General features: G+C 48.3%; 1 protein-coding gene across 3 annotated transcripts; it reads right to left on the minus strand.

Annotated features, from left to right (window-relative positions):
• Positions 1–790: 790 nt before the first annotated feature.
• On the minus strand, positions 791–17,270 carry TXLNA (taxilin alpha). 3 transcript variants are annotated; one of them, XM_070764495.1, is made up of 11 exons: positions 16,988–17,270; positions 14,757–15,010; positions 13,538–13,855; positions 11,794–11,885; positions 11,230–11,400; positions 9,638–9,832; positions 8,152–8,271; positions 5,959–6,033; positions 4,939–5,031; positions 3,314–3,409; positions 791–2,766 (listed from the first exon to the last, which is right to left on the minus strand). In XM_070764495.1, the coding sequence occupies exons 2-11, from the start codon at positions 14,974–14,976 to the stop codon at positions 2,437–2,439; spliced, it is 1,710 nt and encodes a 569-aa protein (XP_070620596.1). In that variant the 5' UTR covers positions 14,977–15,010; positions 16,988–17,270; the 3' UTR covers positions 791–2,436. The 3 variants fall into 3 exon arrangements, with proteins under 3 accessions (XP_070620596.1, XP_070620597.1, XP_070620598.1); XM_070764496.1 differs by having other exon boundaries at positions 16,993–17,267; XM_070764497.1 differs by having other exon boundaries at positions 17,077–17,263.
• Between the last annotated feature and the right edge of the window lie 810 nt (positions 17,271–18,080).

The following is an 18,080-nucleotide window of genomic DNA, read 5'->3' on the forward strand; positions in this document are numbered from 1 at the left end:
TGAACATATGTAAATTTAAAAGTTTAAGAAAGTTTACAAGTTAAGTGAAAGAAACTTCATTATTCATTTATATGTACATGTACATTTCTTCATTAAAAACATGTCTTTCTGCATAATTTAGACTAACTTTGTGAGTTTTTTGAGGGCTGGAACCAATTAAAATTATTTACATTAATTCCTATGGGGAAAAGTCGTTCGAGATAAGAGCTGCTCGACTTAAGAGCCCAGGTCCGGAACGAATTAAACTCGTATCTCGAGGTACCACTGTATTGGCTTATTCCTGCCAGCTTAGTGTCATCTGCAGATTTGACGAATTCCCCTTCTATTCTCTCATCTAAGTCATTTATGAAGATATTGAAGAGTCCTGGGCCTAAGACTGAACCTGGCGGTACCCCACTACAGTGTTCCCTCGATTTTCACGGGTTCAAACTTCGCGAAAAGTCTATACCACGGTTTTTCAAATATATTAATTAAAAAAATACTTTGCGGGTTTTTTCCCTATACCCTGGTTTTTCCCGCCCAACGACGTCATATGTCATCGCCAAACTTTCATCCGACTTTAATCAATTTTTTAAAATAAACTTTAATAAATAAGCATGGTTGAGTAATGATCTAAATGGTTGCTAAGGGAATGGGAAATTGCACTTTAGGGGTTTAAAGTGTTAAGGGGAGGCTTGTGATTCTGGTCATAGCAGGAGCAACATACCCAAAACATGTCTTGAAAGGAGATGGAAACATCGACTGTGTATCAAATTCTCACAAGATCAAAAAAAGGAAGACAAACAACAGGTACATGTTGCATTTCTATTGGGTACAAAGATACATACAACAGAAAGTCTATTGTACAACAGCGTGAAAAATTGGAAGATTTTTGCAGAAGACGAGAAAAATATGGACAAAGATGATCTCCCCAGCTGACCATCTGTGGGGCCCATTTAACAACAGTTCATCCTCTCCTTTGCCGGCTGACCGAGTGGAGGAAAATTTCAGCCGCACCTGAACCCCACGGAAAACAGGGCCCCCAATCTCCCACTTGGGGCAGGGCCTACGTTGTATAAACGGTCGTTGTAATTCTCATTTCCTAAAACTCTGGTCTATTTTTCCAGAGGAACTGCTACCGGGCAGGGAGAGTGGGAGAGGAACGGGACGCCGTGGGCAGATGGGCCATGCGCTCAACAGTTGAGCATCTCTCTCAAATCTCTCTCCTGAAGCGGAAAGGAAGCTACTAGCAACAGAAGAATTTTATATTAATACTTTAGGTGGTCCTGATTTAGCATCTATCTAAAAGATTTAAGTTTATAATGGCACAAATTAAAACAACCAATTGGCTCATGCAAAGAAAGGCCCAAATGAATAAAATTACCAAGAAACCTCCGAGGACAAAGCTCCTCACCCCATGATTCTGTAGACAAACGATCCATCAAAAGTGCTGTTAGGAGCCAGAGAGTTGGACCCAAGGGGTTCTAGCTCCTGGGCCCATCGCCTATGTGGTCTGGACTGGGAGGTTAAGTTTTGTCGTCTCCTTGAAAAAGTTACACACAGGAGAATTTACTTTGCCACCCAAAATTCACCAGGCACAAAACACAGGCAGGAATGCTTAGCATGTGCAAAACAGTTAAGGAAGCAAAACCTTTGGATTAAATCTTTAGTACATACATACGCTTGCTTGTGTCTGTGTGGTCATCTGCATGCACACATATAATCATCGAGGCAACTGTGAAGTCATAAGGCTATTGAGACATCAATTCTGGAAGTAGCAAAGTCCTGGAGATGATGCCTCCCTCACCCCCACCCATGAAGGGGGCCCCTGGGTCTCTCTCCCCCCACGTCACAGTAATAAATCAGCTCTAATCCCCTCCTTCCCCCCCCCCCACCCAGCAAACTACAGACTAAAAAGAATAACCTAGCACATTATCAAACTCCTGAGTCTCCAGCACTGGCTTTAAAGGGCAGATTTGGTGATTTTTAAAAAAGAAAGAAAATTTCAGGGGACGGGGGGGGAAACAATCAACCCTCAAAGTCCCACCGGGATTTTGGCTTTGCGTCTGCACTTAGAATGGCACTCGCTGAGAGCTACAACAGCCACAGGTTGCAGTGGGAAGAGGTCAACGTTAGTGGACGCTTCCTTTGCTTTGCTTCCGCCTTTGAAAAGGATCCTGGCGGGATTTGCCACACACCGAGATGTTCACACAGCACCACGCAGAGAAGAGAGTCAATCTCATTTATAGATCTATATATAAAAGGTGGGTGTTGCTGCTGCTGTACATCGTGTGTTGGATAATACAGAGAGGTTATTTTAAAAGCCAGAAATAGCATTCGGTATTGTCAAAAGCTTTAACCTGAAGGCCCGGGACAGTTTTCATCCGAGCACAGGGCTTCGAAAGGGGAACGGATCCGCCTGGAGGAAGCTAAGACCTTCCCGCATCCCCTTCCCCTTTACGGAGCCGGGTCGGCCGCTTCCTCTGCCGGCTGCTTCAGTGCCGGGCCTGCGCTCAATGCCCCAGGCTGCTCAGGGGGCCCTGGCTGGCCCATTGCCTGGGCCAGGGCAAAGGCTTCTCCTGCCTGGGGGCCCTGCAGGGCCAGCTCCTCCGGGATGCCGTGGGGCTGGTCCTCGCCCTCCGCCCCCGTGGCCAGAGACGCAAAGGCACACAGATCCTGGACCTTTTTGTTCAGGTCGTTGCGTTCGGTCTGCAGGGCCCGGCACAGCTTCTCCAGGCGCTGGATCTTCACCTGGAGCCCTTCCAGCTCTTTGTCACGGAGGGTTTTCTGCAGGGGAAGAGCAGCACCAATGTCAGAGTCAGTTTTGGGAAAGAAACATCTGAAGACAGTCACTGGAAGGAAGCTCAGGAGACAAGCCAGTGGATTGTCTCACCCCACTGGGATTAGCCCACTTCAAGCAGACCTGTCGGTCAGGGAATTTGGGTTGGAGGTGTCCAGAAAAACCCTTTGTGTACTGTGGCCCCTGCCGCCCTGAACAACATCCTGCCCTCACAGGTGAGATCTGCTCCCCCGACCAGCTTTCCAGGGATGGGTGGGGGCTTAAAACCTGGCTTTGCTGGTTGGCTTGGAGCACTGGTGGGGGCACTCCTTGCTACAGATGGTCAGCAGGAGAAGTCACCAACCATCTCCTTGGTCTCAGATCTTAGGCAGCTTGGAAAACTTTTAAATTGTTTCTAGATTTATCTTTATTGTTTGAAAGCCATTTGTGAGAAATAGGTGGTCTAAATCTCTCTTTAGGAAGAAGGCTGCCCTCCGTTCCATCCCCCCACCCCCTCGCAAAAGCCTCGGTCTCCCCAGAGGAGGGCCACATTACCTCTTCCGCCATTTCCAGGAGGGCTTTGTTGCTGCTTTCCCACCGGGATCTGTACATCGTCGTTTCCTTCTCCAGCTTCTTGATCTTCTTGGTCATCTGTGCCGTGGCAAGACAAACAAGGAAAGAGCCGTTACAAAGCGCCTCCTGCTTCTCCAAGACTCTGGGAGCTGAGCCTGTCCTGTCCATCTTCAGAAAGCCAAAAACTGGGATTATGGAACATTCAAGGCCAGATGGAGCGATGTGGTCCTTGCTGTTGCAACCAAAGGCAGTGGAGTATGGATAAAATCAGTGATTTCTTTACAAGAAAGAAAGAAAGCCTTGTATGGAAGCATGGAAACAAACAAGAAATAGGAATATTTCACTGTGTCCTGATAGGCACAAAAGATTAGATTAGATTTATTGGATTTATATGCCGCCCCTCTCCGCAGACTCGGGGCGGCTCACAACAATGGCAAAAACAGTACATAGTGACAAATCTAACATTTACCAATCTAATTACAGTTTTAGATTAAAAAGTCCATAAAAGCCACCCCAATATATATAAAAAACAAGCACACAATCAATCATACACCAAAACAACATGGGCAAGATATTTCAATTCCCCCATGCCTGATGGCAGAGGTGGGCTTTAAGGAGTTTACGAAAGGCAAGGAGGGTGGGGGCAATCCTAATCTCAGGGGGGAGCTGGTTCCAGAGGGTCGGAGCCACCACAGAGAAGGCTCTTCCCCTGGGCCCCGCCAACCGACATTGTTTAGTCGACGGGACCTGGAGAAGGCCCACTCTGTGGGACCTAACCAGTCGCTGGGATTCAGTGGCAGTGTTACAAACTTGTGCTATGGAAAAAAACCACTTTTTAGAAAGAACCTGAACGAGGAAGTGAACACTCCCAAACGTTTATCAAAAGCAGCTCCAAGCACGGTAACAAATTATCAAGAGGATTTAAATTTTTCCGACATTGATGAAGCTGCAAATCTATTCAAGGTGAGGAGGTGTTTACAGAAAAGCCATGTACGATAGTGGCTTGAAAGTAGTAGATGGCGAGTGCTAATGCCCAGTGTAGCCCTGAAAGCCAGCTGGGTGGGTTTGAGCCGGTCTCTCTTAGCCCAGCCCACCTTACAGGGTTGGGGTGGTGGGAAAATGAGAGGGGGTGTCTGTTGGATATGTTTGCTGTCTTGTTTGTAAAAATAATAAAGGTAGGATATGACTAGACAAGTAAATGAATAAATGGGTGGATATAAGGGAATTTTATACATGGTATGTCTGTATGTATGTTTGGTTTTATAATAAGGGTTTTTAACTGTTTTAATATTGGATTGTTATATGCTGTTTTTATTACTGTTGTTAGCCGCCCCGAGTCTACGGAGAGGGGCGGCATACAAATCCAATAAATAAAATGAAATAAAATAAAATATATATCTTTCTCTCACACACACATACACACTCTCTCTCTTCCTCTCTCTCCAATGTGTCCCACCCTTTAACTCTACTGCCAGTTTCAGAAGACACGGTGGAAAAAAAATCAGCCCGGGCTCAAGCTCTTCCCTTGAAGTCCTGGCACCGGTCAGTCAGAGACTGCCCCCATCCCACCCCGCTCCTGCCCCCAATAGCCTTGACCCACTGTGTACCTTCTCCATTTCTTGCTTGAACGTGGTGAAGACTTCGCTGCTTTTGGAAAGGGTGTTTTGAAACTCTTCAAACTTCTCTGTGTAAAGAGCCAGCTGGGTCGGAGAAAGCAGAGAGGAAAGATTGCGTGGAACGTTCGTGTTTGCGGCTGTTCTTTTTTTAAAAAACTTTTATTTATTAGTTTTTAAGTTTTAAAAACAGCATTTCTATAGTTTGATACAGATCTGTGCCTGTTTTTCCCCCCAGTTTGTTACATTTCTTATAATCACCTCTTTATAAGAACATATATTACATTGCATTTTTATGTGTTTCTCATTTTTTTGTACGTCCTTTCACATTTTATCCCAATCTTTTGCCTTTATAGTTATAGTTTATACTTTATTAGATTTGAATGCCGCCCCTCTCCGAAGACTCGGGGCGGCTCACAGCATAGCAGTAATACAATACATTACAAATCTAACAATAAAAAATTAGATCCATTTAAAAGACAATTTATTTATATCCATTTATTGGTTTTTAGCTGTTATTTAGGGTCAGGTGAGAGAAAGACAGGAGGCCAAATTCCTCTTCTCCAGCCCCAAGGACAATAGCTGGAACCCGGGGGTGGGGTGGGGGGGTGGGAGGGTCTATGGCTGCAGGCAGTGTCCGAAAAGTGAAGACAGCAGTCGCAAGCAACCAAGTAAGTCCCTGCTCCTGTTTCGATCCCACACCACTACCTGAAAGTCACCATTTGGACTTATCACAGGTGGCCCAGATCCGCCCCAAATTGGGTTTGGGCAAGACGGTGTCTCCTTCCTCAGAGCCTTGCGACCCCAAAGCGAGTCCCAACCCCACTTTTCTGGGAAGTGACCAACACCCCTTAGGTTAAAACAGGGATTGGCACCTTTGAGACCAGTGAGCTTCAGCTCCCAGAATTCCCCAGGCAGCTGTGTCCGGAGGTCTTAAAAGTGGCCAAGATTGGAGACCGCTGGACTAAACCAAGTAAACCAGAGCACAGACGCCCCCCCGTGCCCCCCCCCTACCTGCTGCTTAAGATGCGCCTCCTGTTGCTTCATCAACTCGCACATTCTCTGGGATTCTACGGCCTCTTTCAGCAGCTGCAGGAGAGAAGGAAGAGGAGGACAAGAGGGGGAGTTAGTGTCTCTCGGACTGGCAGGCGGTTTCCTTCTGCTCCCCAGAGCGACTATTCCCCCTCTGCTCCCAAATGGTGGGGTCCAAGCACGAAGGGAAAGACCGGGCGACGGCTCCCTCTAGAAAGTTCTCTCCAAATCTGGATCTCCGTGCCAATAAAAACTATTTACTAAGTCTGCACTACTATGACTAGTTTTTCCTTTTCATTCGTATCACCCATTTCTTCCCTCTTATGACTGTATGACTGTAAACCTGTTGCTTGTATCATGGGTTTTATTAATATTGATTGTTTCCTGATTGCTTATTTGACCCCTATGACAACCATTAAGTGTTGGACCTCATGATTCTGGACAAATGTCTCTTTTTCTTTTATGGACGCTGAGAGCATCTGCACCAAGACAAATTCCTTGTGTGTCCAGTCACACTTGGCCAATAGAAGAATTCTATTCTATTCTAAGATATTTCTGAACCCTGTGGCTGCATGCAGGCAGGTCCTCAGGTTAGGGCCCCAACTGGGATCAGAATGTCCGTTACTAAACAAGGCAGTTAAGGGTTAAACGAGTTTTACCCAATTTTATGACTTTTTTTTTTGCCACAGTAGTTAAGCAAAACATTGCGGTTCTGAAAGGGAACCATGTGGTTGTTGAAAAACCTGGACTTTGGCCACTGACTTTTCTTGTTGGAAGCCAGTTGGGAAGGTTGCAAGTGGCCATCGCTGACCCTCCTCAATGGATGCCAGTTGCCAAGCACCTGAATTCTCACGGTCCCTCGTGCCCTTGTCATCTTACGCTTGGATTTATTTTATTTATTTATTTATTTTATTTATTCGATTTTTATGCCACCCTTCTCTTTGGACTCAGGGCGGCTTACAACATGTTAGCAATAGCACTTTTTAAAACAGAGCCAGCCTATGGCCCCCACAATCCGGGTCCTCCTTTGACCCCCCTCGGAAGGATGGAAGGCTGAGTCAACCTTGAGCCAGTGATGAGATTTGAACCGCTGACTTACAGATCTAAAGTCAGCTTCAGTGGCCTGCAGCACAGCACTCTACCTGCTGCGCCACCCCGGCTCCAATGATTGCAATGCGCTCTACATGAGGCTACCTGTGAAGAGCGGTCAGAGACAGCGGCTGATCCAGAATGCAGCCGCATGAGCTGTTGTGGGCGCACCACACCCACACCACACCAATTCTCCGCAGACTGCGCTGGCTCCCGATTGGTCTCCAGGCACAATTCAAGGTACTGGTCATGACCTTTAAATCCCTACACGGCTCAGGACCAGACTATCTTCGAGACCGCCTCCTACTGCACAGCTCCCAGCGGCCGATTAGGGCCACAGGGTTGGTCTTCTCTGGGTCCCATCAGCTAAACAGTGCCGGCTGACAAGGCCACAGGGAAGGGCCTTCTCTGTGGCTGCTCCGTCTCTTTGGAACTAGCTACCTCCCAAGATCTGGACTACCCCCACCTTACTGGCCTGGCTAAAGACCTGAATTTTCCGGCAGGCCAGGGGTCATTGATCAGAGGGCATGCCATCGGGATCCGACTAGGAAACTCATGCGTGGTTTAGCTCTTTTGCTTGGTAATTGTGGGTTTTAAATTGTTTTGTGCTGTCTTTTAGCGGGTTTTTATAGTACTGTTTCTAGGGGGGTTTATATTTTATATTTACGGGGTATTTTATATTGTTGTATTTGGTTGCAAGCCGCCCAGAGTCCTTCAGGAGTGGGGCAGCATATACATACATCCAAACAAACAAACAAATTCTGATGACATGACCACGGCGATACTGCAGCAGTTGTTATTAAGAGAACAGGTCACAAGTCAGGATTTTCAGTGCTATTGTAGCTATGAACAGTCACTAAACAAGCAGTTGTAAGTCAAGGACCACCCATAACTCCTGACAACTCCCCCTCAGTCTGCTGGGATTTTCATCCCTGGCTTCTTGCTCCAGATCCTTCCTCCTTTTCTTAAACTGACCCAGAACCTGCTCCCTCCTCATCCTCTCCAGGACCTGCCTGAGGAGGGCCACGTGCCCCCCCCCAAGCTTTTCCCTTAGCTAAACAAAGACACAACCACGCAAAGCCTCACAAAGTCCTTTTCCCGCTGGTGCCTCTCCTCCGCTTCCTTCAACATCTCCTGGGCCTGCTGGAGTTTGGCATCCACCAGCTGCTGCTGCAAGTCCTTGTGTTTGAAGACCTTGTCGATGTGCTGCCAAGAGAAACACGACAGACGTCAGTCAGGGCAGCCACAACCCCCCCCCCTGACCCTAAGGGAAAGACCCTTCCCCGAGGGAAGCCTCACTGATTCGGCCCTGCAAGAAAAAAGGCTGATAAACTCTGGGCATGAAATGGGGCATTTGGACGCACGCTGAGAACGGCACCATCATGACCCCATGGATACAGGAAGCTTTCCCAGGTGGGGGCAACCAACCAAGGAAGGGGGAAGCTTCTTCCAGGCTAAGCTCGGTTCCTGGCCAGTGGGGGAGGCCAGATTCTGCCTTCCTCCAGCATGGCTTGGGTAGCTCCCTAACGCAGCATTCGCTGGCTGGGGAATTCTGGGAGTTGAAGTCCAGATATCTTCAAGCGGCCAAGGTTGGGAAACGCTGCCCTAACGGAACCCACAGCCCCAGCTCTGCTGCAGAAGAAGACCAGCGGCTTCATTGCTGGGCTCCACAGCATAATCTCTGAAGCAGCCGACGTTTTTTCAGCACAATTCAATGCAGCCCCTTGGAAAGTGGCAACCGCTTCCAGAATCGGGCCATGTAGCCCAGCAACAGAGAGGTGTGACTTCCCCTCCCCCAGACCTCCTGAGATCTTCAGAGTGCAAGTGGTGGGAGGGGGGCAGAGGGCTAGTGGGGTGGGAAGCAGGCCCAAGAAGTGGAGGGACCTGAAGGGATGGGTAGTGGAGCAACCGGTGTCTCAGGGGGTGCGGGAGGGCCTCCCCCACGACAGGCACCCCATGCTGCCCTTGATGACTGTATCAGAGAGAGCAGGGGTGGGGGAGCTGTTAAGTGAGATGGTCCAGGATGTGTCCAGGGAGGAAGCCCTTTGAAATTCCCTGATATTTCCCTGTAACTTGCGATCTAGTGAAGGCACAGTCATAGATGACGTCACACCAAACGGCTGAGCCTTGGAGAAATGAGGAGTTATTGCCACAGTTAGGCTCATTTTTGCTTGACTCTGCCAGGCAGCGCGATCCCTTTTGGGGGGGTTTTTTTAACATGATTTCCCCCTGACTTTTAAACAGAGTTTGGGTTTTTTTCTCCCTGATTTATTCCATTTTTTTTCACAAATTTCCTGACAATTCCCCGAGTGCTGATTTCCCTGATAATTCCCTGATTTCCCCGTTTTCCAGGTTTGCTGGACACCCTGTGATCTCACTTAACAGCCACCACCACTTGAGACTGTGATGGGCAGAACCTGCGCTCTCATTTCTAGAGCCCGGAAGAGCTCTCCAATGACCAGGAAGCCAACCAAACCTTGCAGGAGAAGGCTTCTCGGGGGGAAGGGGCCTCTCGGAGGGGCTGGGGGGTGCCCCCCCCCTCAGCTCCTCCCTCTCTGCTGCCCTTCCTCACCTCCTCCCGCAGTTCGTATTGCTCTATCAGCTTCTTCAGCCGTTCGGCCAGCTCCATGTTCTCCTGGCGCAGTTTGGAGTTGCGCTCGTTGTGCTGTTCCATCTGCAGCTGGATGTCATTGAGCATCACCTGGAAGTGGGAGGTCACCTCCTTCCTCTTCTCCTCCTCCTCGCGGGCTCGCTGGACACCCTCCTCCTGGGGAGGGAAAACCGAAGAGCCTCAGAGGGCAGGACGACGGCCCCGACCAGGCAAAGAAGCCCGGCTCACAAACCCCGGGGGAGAAGGTGGCACTGGCTGAAGCCCTGAAACATTCTCACTGCCAGAACAAGTATTGTGCACACAGTGATGGCCACAAGGATTGTGTATGCACAAGATTGGACGCTGAATAGAATAGCAAGAGAAAGACAAGCACTAAGGAAGATCATGGACTGGGCAGGAATGAACAGGTTTACAATAAAAGTTAAAGACAAAGACGACTCGGAGTTATATAAAAGTTTGGGGGAATTTTACAAACGGGTTGAAAATTTGGGATTGGAAATGAGATTTAAGATTTTTTTATTATTTCTTATATAAGAGACTGTATTGTTATTCATTGAAGGCATATGTGTTATGTATGCATGTTTTTATGGTGGAGAAAACATAAAAATTATTTTAAAAAACTCGACATTCATTCAACAACCCCCCCATCCCCCCCCTAATCCAAGTCAGACTCTTGTCCTTTTTCTCCTTCGTGGTGTGGCCTGTTAGTGTCAGGATGGGGCAGCGGCTATGCCCTCCCCCCCCACCCCATGGGCTGGACACCAGCGGTCTGGGAGGCCCTTTGGTTCTGGATCTTCATCTCTTGTGATTGTGGGCAAGACGCTGGCTATTGTTTCCATTATAAGGACAGAGTATTTTTATTATTTTCTACTTTGAACAATACAAGTGCATATTTTTTTTAAAATACAAAACAATAAGAATCCTCTCTGGTGGTAATTGAGGTGAAGGACAAAGATATACAGATAATCCTCGACTTACAAACAGACCTGAGGCTGCAATTCCAGTCATAAGTCAGGATGGTTGTAAAGTGGGTCCTCATGTGACCACACCCAATATTACGACCTTCACTGCAGCGGCTGTTATGAAAACAGGTGAGATTTTGCCACCAGCTGCAAGTCAAGGCCTGCAGGCAGGTGACCGCAGGATGCCACAAATGGCTATAACCGCAGCTCTTGCCAAACGGCCAAAACTCAGCCATGTGACCTGGGGGGACGGGACAGAATTTTGAGTCGCACGTCTCTTTTTACGGACCCATCGTAACTTTGAATGGCTGGTAAAGACTGGTCATAAACTAAGGACTACCTGCCATCAGCCTCTCTGGCTCCCAAGCCTAATAACCCTTTTCCTCTGGCTTAACCCTCCTCCTCCCTGGGCAGAGTGCCGAGAAGAGGAAGGGGTGCCCCATCCTTCCTTCACCCCCAAAGAGCCAGAGGATGCCTGGGAAATTCCTGGCACGAGCTGAGAGGAGGGACATTGGCTGGAGGGGGTGGAGAGAAGTCAAGGAAGGCTGTGACAGTTTTCCCAGCTGACATCCGGCAGCCGTGTGTCGGTACCTTGAGGGTGCGGTTGTGTCTTTGTAGCTCCCGGCACAGGCTCTCCAGTTTGGTGCGAGCCAAAACGGCCTTGTTGTGCTCACTCCGGAGATGGTCCTTCTCTTGCACCAGCTGAGTCTGCTTCTTCTGCAAGATTTTCATCTGCTTCTGAGAGTTCCGGTGCTCCTCCAGCTGAGGGGACAGAAGGGGAGGAGGAGGAGGGAAAATAAGGGAAGAGCAGGTCACGTAGCAATTCTAATCTCCGGGGGAAGTTGGTTCCAGAGGGCCGGGGCCGCCACAGAGAAGGCTTTTCCCCTGGCCCCGCCAAACGACATTGCCCTTGAATGTGCCTAAATGCAGACATGTTATGTTCAATTAACCAGCCTTTTTAAGTCATGACTCATTGCTAGGTCTTCTGATCAAGGATGCCAACACAAAGTAAGGGTCTATGTTCTCGATTCTTTTCTCCCTTGCAGCTGCCCAAGGGAAGGTGGCCTGAGGGCAGAGGCTGTTCCCCCTGGGGGCAGCCCATTTCTCTACGTAGGTGACAGCGGAGGGAATTCCCCAGCCTCGCCAGGCACTGACCAGTTCCGCGTATTTCTTGCAGAGGGCTGCCAGCTTCTCCTCCGAGGTGCTGAGGGTGTTGAGGGTCTGCATCAGAAGGGTGATCTCCTTGCCTGGAAGCAAAAGACAAAGCAGGGTCTCATTCGGAGCTGGCACAAAGATACGGGGGCAGAGCTGGAAACAGGACCGTCGTAAGAACTATTTAGGGGACCATTTATGGGACAGTCTTCTGCCTCACATAGCCCAGCGACCGATTAGATTGCGCAGCCTTCTCCAAGTCGCGTCGACCAAGCAATACCGGCTGGCGGGATTGCAGGGAAGAGCCTTCTCTGTTGTGGCCCCAGTCCTCTGGAACCAACTCTCCCCAGAGATTGTACTGCCCCCCTCCTGGGCTTCAGAAAGGCTTTGAAAACACACTTCTGCCGGCAGGCCTGGGGCCGTTGAGCGATAGTACTAATTGGATTATATTACTGTTCTTTTTTATATATGCTGTGAGCCGCCCCGAGTCCTCGGAGAGGGGTAGCATACAAATCCAATTAAAGAAATAAATAAATAAAAATAAATAGTTTTCCACTCTAGCCAGTAGTATGAACGAGTGATGATTTTATGCCGTTTATACTGGGCTTTTCTACTTGTTTTTATTCTATGTATTGGGATATCTTAATTTTGTAATCACTTTATTGTTATAAGCTGCCCCGAGTCCACCTAACACCTAATTTGAAAACCAAATAAGCAAAACAAACAAGCAAAAAAGCCTGTAGAGCAGAGGTAGGCAAAGTTGGCCGTTCTACGACATGTGGACTTCAAATCCCAGAATTCCCGAGCTCGCATGATCAGCTCAGGAATTCTGGGAGTTGAAGTCCCAAGTCATAGAAGAGACCAACTTTGCCTATCCCTGTTCTAGAGTGTGGGAAATAAAGCTAGGCATTAACTGCTCAAACTAAGGTAGCCAAAAGCCTCCCTGTATTTGTTACACGTGAAATGCCAAAAATCACCCCAAATGATCTAGCATGGGCTGCCCCATCCAAAATTAATATTTAAACTGCTAAGGCTCTGCCCCTGCAAGCTTCCTTAAGCCCAGGGAGAGCTGGGGTGATTTAGCAACTGGGGCTGGGTGTGTGTGAAAGGGGAGCCTCTCTGTGCAAGTCTTCGGAGAGGGGCGGCATACAAATGTAATAAATTATTATTATTATATTTATTATTATTAATTGGATTTGTATGCCACCCCTCTCCGCAGACTCGGGGCAGCTAACAACAGTGGTAAAACAACATGAACAATCCAATTAATAAAAACAACTAAAAAACCCTTCTTATAAAAAACCAAACATACACACAAACATACCATGCATAACTTGTAATGGCCTAGGGGAAGGAATATCCTAACTCCCCCATGCCTGGCGACAAAGGTGGGTCTTGAGTAATTTGCGAAAGACAAGGAGGGTGGGGGCCGTTCTAATCTCTGGGGGGAGCTGGTTCCAGAGGGCCGGGGCCGCCACAGAGAAGGCTTTTCCCCTGGGGCCCGCCAAACGACATTGTTTGGTCGACGGGACCCAGAGAAGGCCCACTCTGTGGGACCTTATCAGCCGCTGGGATTCGTGCGGTAGAAGGCGGTTCCAGATGTATTCTGGCCCAATGCCATGTAGGGCTTTAAAGGTCATTACCAACACTTTGAATTGTGACCGGAAACCGATTATTATTATTATTATTATTATTATTATCCCTTCCCCATTGGTAGAACCAGGGAATGCAGAGAGCTTCCTCCTACCGAGCCCTCTGGGCTTCTTCTTCTCCTGGACCCGTTTGTGGTCGTGCTCTGCGCTCTCGTCGCCGATTCCCCTGGGCACCTCCTTCTCGCCATTGATCTCCGGGCAGCTCTGGTCCTGGTCCCCGTTCCGGGGGGACTCGCTCCGGCCCTTCTCTGGCTCGTCCAGCTCCACAGACTCATTGGGGCCGTTGTCCTCTCCGGGCCCTTCCTGGCTGGAGTCCCGGCAATAGGTGCTCAGGATATCCTCCAGCTGCCGGCTCAGCTCTTCAGAGACATCGGGGACCGGCTGGCAAGGGGGAGCCTCCTCTGGCAGGTGGGCTGCAGGCGGCAGAAAGCACCATTCAACATTAATTTTTAATGTTAAAATGGATTTTTAATCATTTCTAATATCAAATTACTATTGTACAGTTTTATTGTCGCTGTTAGCCGCCCCGAGTCTCCGGAGAGGGGCGGCATACAAATCAAATCAATCAATCGATCAATCAATCAATCAAATAAATAAATAAATGATAGATAGGTAGGTAGGTAGGTAGATAGATAAATAGATAGATAGATAAATAAATCTATAGATAAATAGATAGATAGATAGATAGATAGATAGATAGATAGATAGATAGATACATAGATAGATACATAGATAGATACATAGGTAAATAGATAGAGAAAGAAAGAAAGAAAGAAAGAAAGAAAGAAAGAAAGAAAGAAAGAAAGAAAGAAAGAAAGAAAGAAAGAGGGGAGGAGCCCAAAGAGTAAAACTAACATCAGAACACGGCTATTGAGAGAATTAGAATAGAATAGAATAGAATTTTATTGGCCAAGTGTGATTGGACACACAAGGAATTTGTCTTGATGCATATGCTCTCAGCGTACATAAAATAAAATATACATTTGTCAAGAATCATGTGGTACGACACTTGATGATTGTCATAGGGGTCAAATAAGCAATGAAGAAGCAATATTAACAAAAATCTTAGGATATAAGCAACAAGTTACAGTCATACAGTCAACATGGGAGGAGATGGGTGAAAGGAATGATGAGAAAAACTAGTAGAATAGAAGTGCAGATTTAGTAGAAAGTCTGACAGTGTTGAGGGAATTATTTGTTTAGTAGAGTGAGGGCATTCAGGAAAAAAAAATTAGTTAACAACAGAGTAAGAATCATCTCTCGAATGAGGGTGGCGCCCCAAATTCTACATTTAAAGAGAAATGAAACACACACCCTCTTTCTCCCTCTGCTCCTCGTTCACGGGCATTTCAAGCCTGTCCTCAGCAAAGTGTTTCAAGCCGGAGGGGCCACGTTGGTGGTGGCAATCTCCGCTTCCTGCAATCCCTCCAGGCGCCTCGGCTAAGTCACTGTCTTCCGGCCCCAGAGCATCCCTTGTTCGGGAAGGGCTGGCGGGTAGAAGGGAAGCTTTGCTTTCGCCATCTTGGTTCTTCATGGCACCTGTCTGTCAAAGCCACGTTTGGCAGTTTCTATGCAAAGCAAAAACAAAGGGCGTTATTTCGGGATGGTTCAGCACACGTGCAAATAAAGACTAAGTAAAAACCACAACAGCCAAACGAACACTGATGTTATAGCCAACCTGGCAATTGTAACAATTGTTTGCTCTCCGTGAGTTAGTACGTGTTGCTGTCACACACTGCAGAGACATAGAAACATAGAAGACTGATGGCAGAAAAAGACCTCCTGGTCCATCTAGTCTGCCATTATACTACAGTATTTCCTGTATTTTATCTTAGGATGAGTCTATGTTTATCCCAGGCATGTTTACATTCAGTTACTGTGGATTTACCAACCACGTCTGCTGGAAGTTTGTTCCAAGGATCTACTCCTCTTTCAGTGAAATAATATTTCCTCACATTACTTCTAATCTTTCCCCCAACTAACCTCAGATTGTGCCCCCTTGTTCTTGGGTTCATTTTCCTATTAAAAAAACTTCCCTCCTGAACCTTATTTAACCCTTTAACATATTTCATGATTGAATTTCGTGACTGATCAACCGGTTGCCTAAGAAGTAGTATGACCTCAGATCAGGTGAGTTCTTGTAAGTGGAAGCTGCCCTTATTTTGGCAGACCGATATCACAAAGGGAGTAAGGACATAACACACACTTGGACAGTATCACAATACCTGCATTTTTCCTTGATTTGTATGTGTCTGTGATTCTTTATAAAAATCACATTTAGCATTGCTGGTAAAGTTCTTGCAATTCATGGCTCTACTTCTCTGCCAGGGATTTAAAGAATAGGATTTCAGGGGCCACAAAAAAAAGACCACAGCGCTGGTCTCTGGGGCAAAGGTTGCACCACTCCTGCCTTAATCAGAGCTTAGTCCTTTGCCACCAGCAGCCCTTTGGAGACTCACCAATTGTGGCGGCCCCTTCCCTCCTGGCCTTTTGCAAAGCCTTGAAGACTCCTCTTTGCCAGCGGGCATGGGGGGCCGTGAGTGTGGAGTGCTAACTCCAGCAGATGTTATAAGTGGCTAGATCCAGTTGGATGAATGTGAACGATTGTGTTAGGATGAATGGGATTTTAGAATTTCTTAGTTTCAGAGCGTCCAGGGAGTAAGCATTTTGAAATTCTCTAATATTTCCCTGGGACCTGCGCTCTAGTTAAGGCACGGTCGTAGATGCCATCATATCAAACGGTTAAGCCATGGAGAAATATTGGTAGCTGCAGAAGCAAGTTGTTGCCACAGTTATGCTTATTTTTGCTTGACTCTGCCAGGCAGCGTGATCCTTTTTTTTTTAACATGACTTTTCCGACTTTTAAACATTTTAATACAGTTTGGGTTTTTCCCCTGATTTATTCCATATTTTTCATGAATTCCCTGACATTTCCCAAACTGCCAATTTTCCTGATAATCCCCTGATTTCCCTGTTTTCCAGGTTTGCTGAACACCTTGTAGCTTTAAATATTTTAATATTAGATTTTATACACTTTGCACTGTATTTATTATCTTGTATGCAGCCTTGAGTTGGTTGAGAAGGGCGGCATAGAACTCTGTCTATCTCTCTATCTAAATAAATAGATCAATGAATTAATTCAGGGAGCTGACTTCTGCAGGAGCCCCAGGAAGGGTCTGCAAAGGTATGGCAAGTATTTAGAGAATGGGGGGGGGCTTCTTTCTGGACCCGCCTTCTCGGCCATTGCAAGGGGAGCCCAACCTCTTCTGACATTCTCTTTTTCCTCAGGCCCTGGCGCCCCCCCCCCCACTATTTCCTGCACCTAAAGCCCCGCGCCCCCCCGAAATGGCCCTTTCGTTACCTTCTCTCCCCCCAAAGATGCTCAGCCCCCCCCCCGGCCAGGACGGGGGGAGCTTGTGAGGGGGCGAGGGGGGCTTCCTCGCCTCCCCCGGCTGCAGCCCTCGCCCAGGCCCCGCCCTCCTCCCGCTCCCCTCTCCGCTCCTGCCCCCCCTCCCCCGCGGGAAGCTCCCCAGGCTTCTCCCCACCGTACTATCACGTCACTCTCGGTCGCCGTGACGTCACGCCCGGGAGGTATGACGCGTTCGAAGCGACTCTGCGAACGAGGGAGGACCACCTGCTCCGGCCCTCCGCTGTCCCGGCGCGGCTGCTGGGCCTCCTTTCCCTCCCCGCTGCTCCGTGGCTGCCGGGTTCGCCTTCCAGCCTCCCTCCGCTCAGCGGCTCCTCAACGGTCCGCAGGGTTGCGAAGAAGCAGCTTCCAGCCCAGGCTCGCACTGCGCCTGTGCCGCTAACGGTCGGCGGCCAATCAGCGGGAGGGACCGAGAAGAGCATGCTGGGATAGGTCGGAAGAAAAAGCGCCTCCCGAGGCGGGAATCTAGAGTGGACTACAACTCCCGGCAGGCCTCATTCTCGGCCGAGGAAGCGGAAGGTCTAAAGCCATAATTCCCGGGTGGGGGGCACGAGAACCGGCTTCTCACTTAAACATGAGCAGACTTCAGGCGCTAATAATAATGAATTTACAATATGCTTCATTTAGAATAAAAGAGTGATCTGACCCTAGTCTGAAGCGGGGGTCTCCATCCTTGGCAACTTTAAAACTTGTGGACTTCAACTCCCAAAGCTGGCTGAGGAATTCTGGGAGTTGAAGTCCACGTCTTAAAGTTGCCAAGGATGGAGACCCCTGGTCTAACGCAGGCATGTTAATATCATCGAGTGCCCCCCCTCCAGCTCACCTTGGGGGTCCGCAGGAGGCAGGGTGCACTCCCACCGGGCAGGCCCCCAGGCTGCCTTTTTCTTCCTCTTTTACTTGTAGCATTAATCTTTGCATTCTGGATTATTTTGGGATAAACTGGCTGAGGAATTTCTGGGAGTTTAAGTCCACAAGTCTTAAAGTGGTCAAGGTTGGAGACCCCTGATCTAGTGGCTCTCCGGAAGTGTCCCTTCTCTATTGGCCGGCCTGCCCTCTTGAAGAGCATCCGCACGGCCAGAGGGGGGCTGCTAAGGTGGAGTGATGACCTGTGCTCACCCCCATGGCTCTGAGTGCTAGCGGAGTCCAGCACAATTACACTACTGCACCTGGGCAGACACAGGCATCCCTGTGCGTCCACATGCAATTTCACT

Source organism: Erythrolamprus reginae, chromosome 11, assembly GCF_031021105.1.
Source record: "Erythrolamprus reginae isolate rEryReg1 chromosome 11, rEryReg1.hap1, whole genome shotgun sequence".
Classification (NCBI taxonomy): domain Eukaryota; kingdom Metazoa; phylum Chordata; class Lepidosauria; order Squamata; family Dipsadidae; genus Erythrolamprus; species Erythrolamprus reginae.

Bases quoted from the DNA above. Each gene is read 5' to 3' on its own strand.
- TXLNA (XM_070764495.1), bottom strand. From the start codon at position 14,976: ATGAAGAACCAAGATGGCGAAAGCAAAGCTTCCCTTCTACCCGCCAGC. The intron at 9,833-11,229 runs GTACCGACACAC...TTCCCTCCCCAG, and splicing joins GACACAACCGCACCCTCAAG to GAGGAGGGTGTCCAGCGAGC. The intron at 6,034-8,151 runs GTGAGGCTTTGC...TCTCTCCTGCAG, and splicing joins ACCAGCGGGAAAAGGACTTT to CTGCTGAAAGAGGCCGTAGA.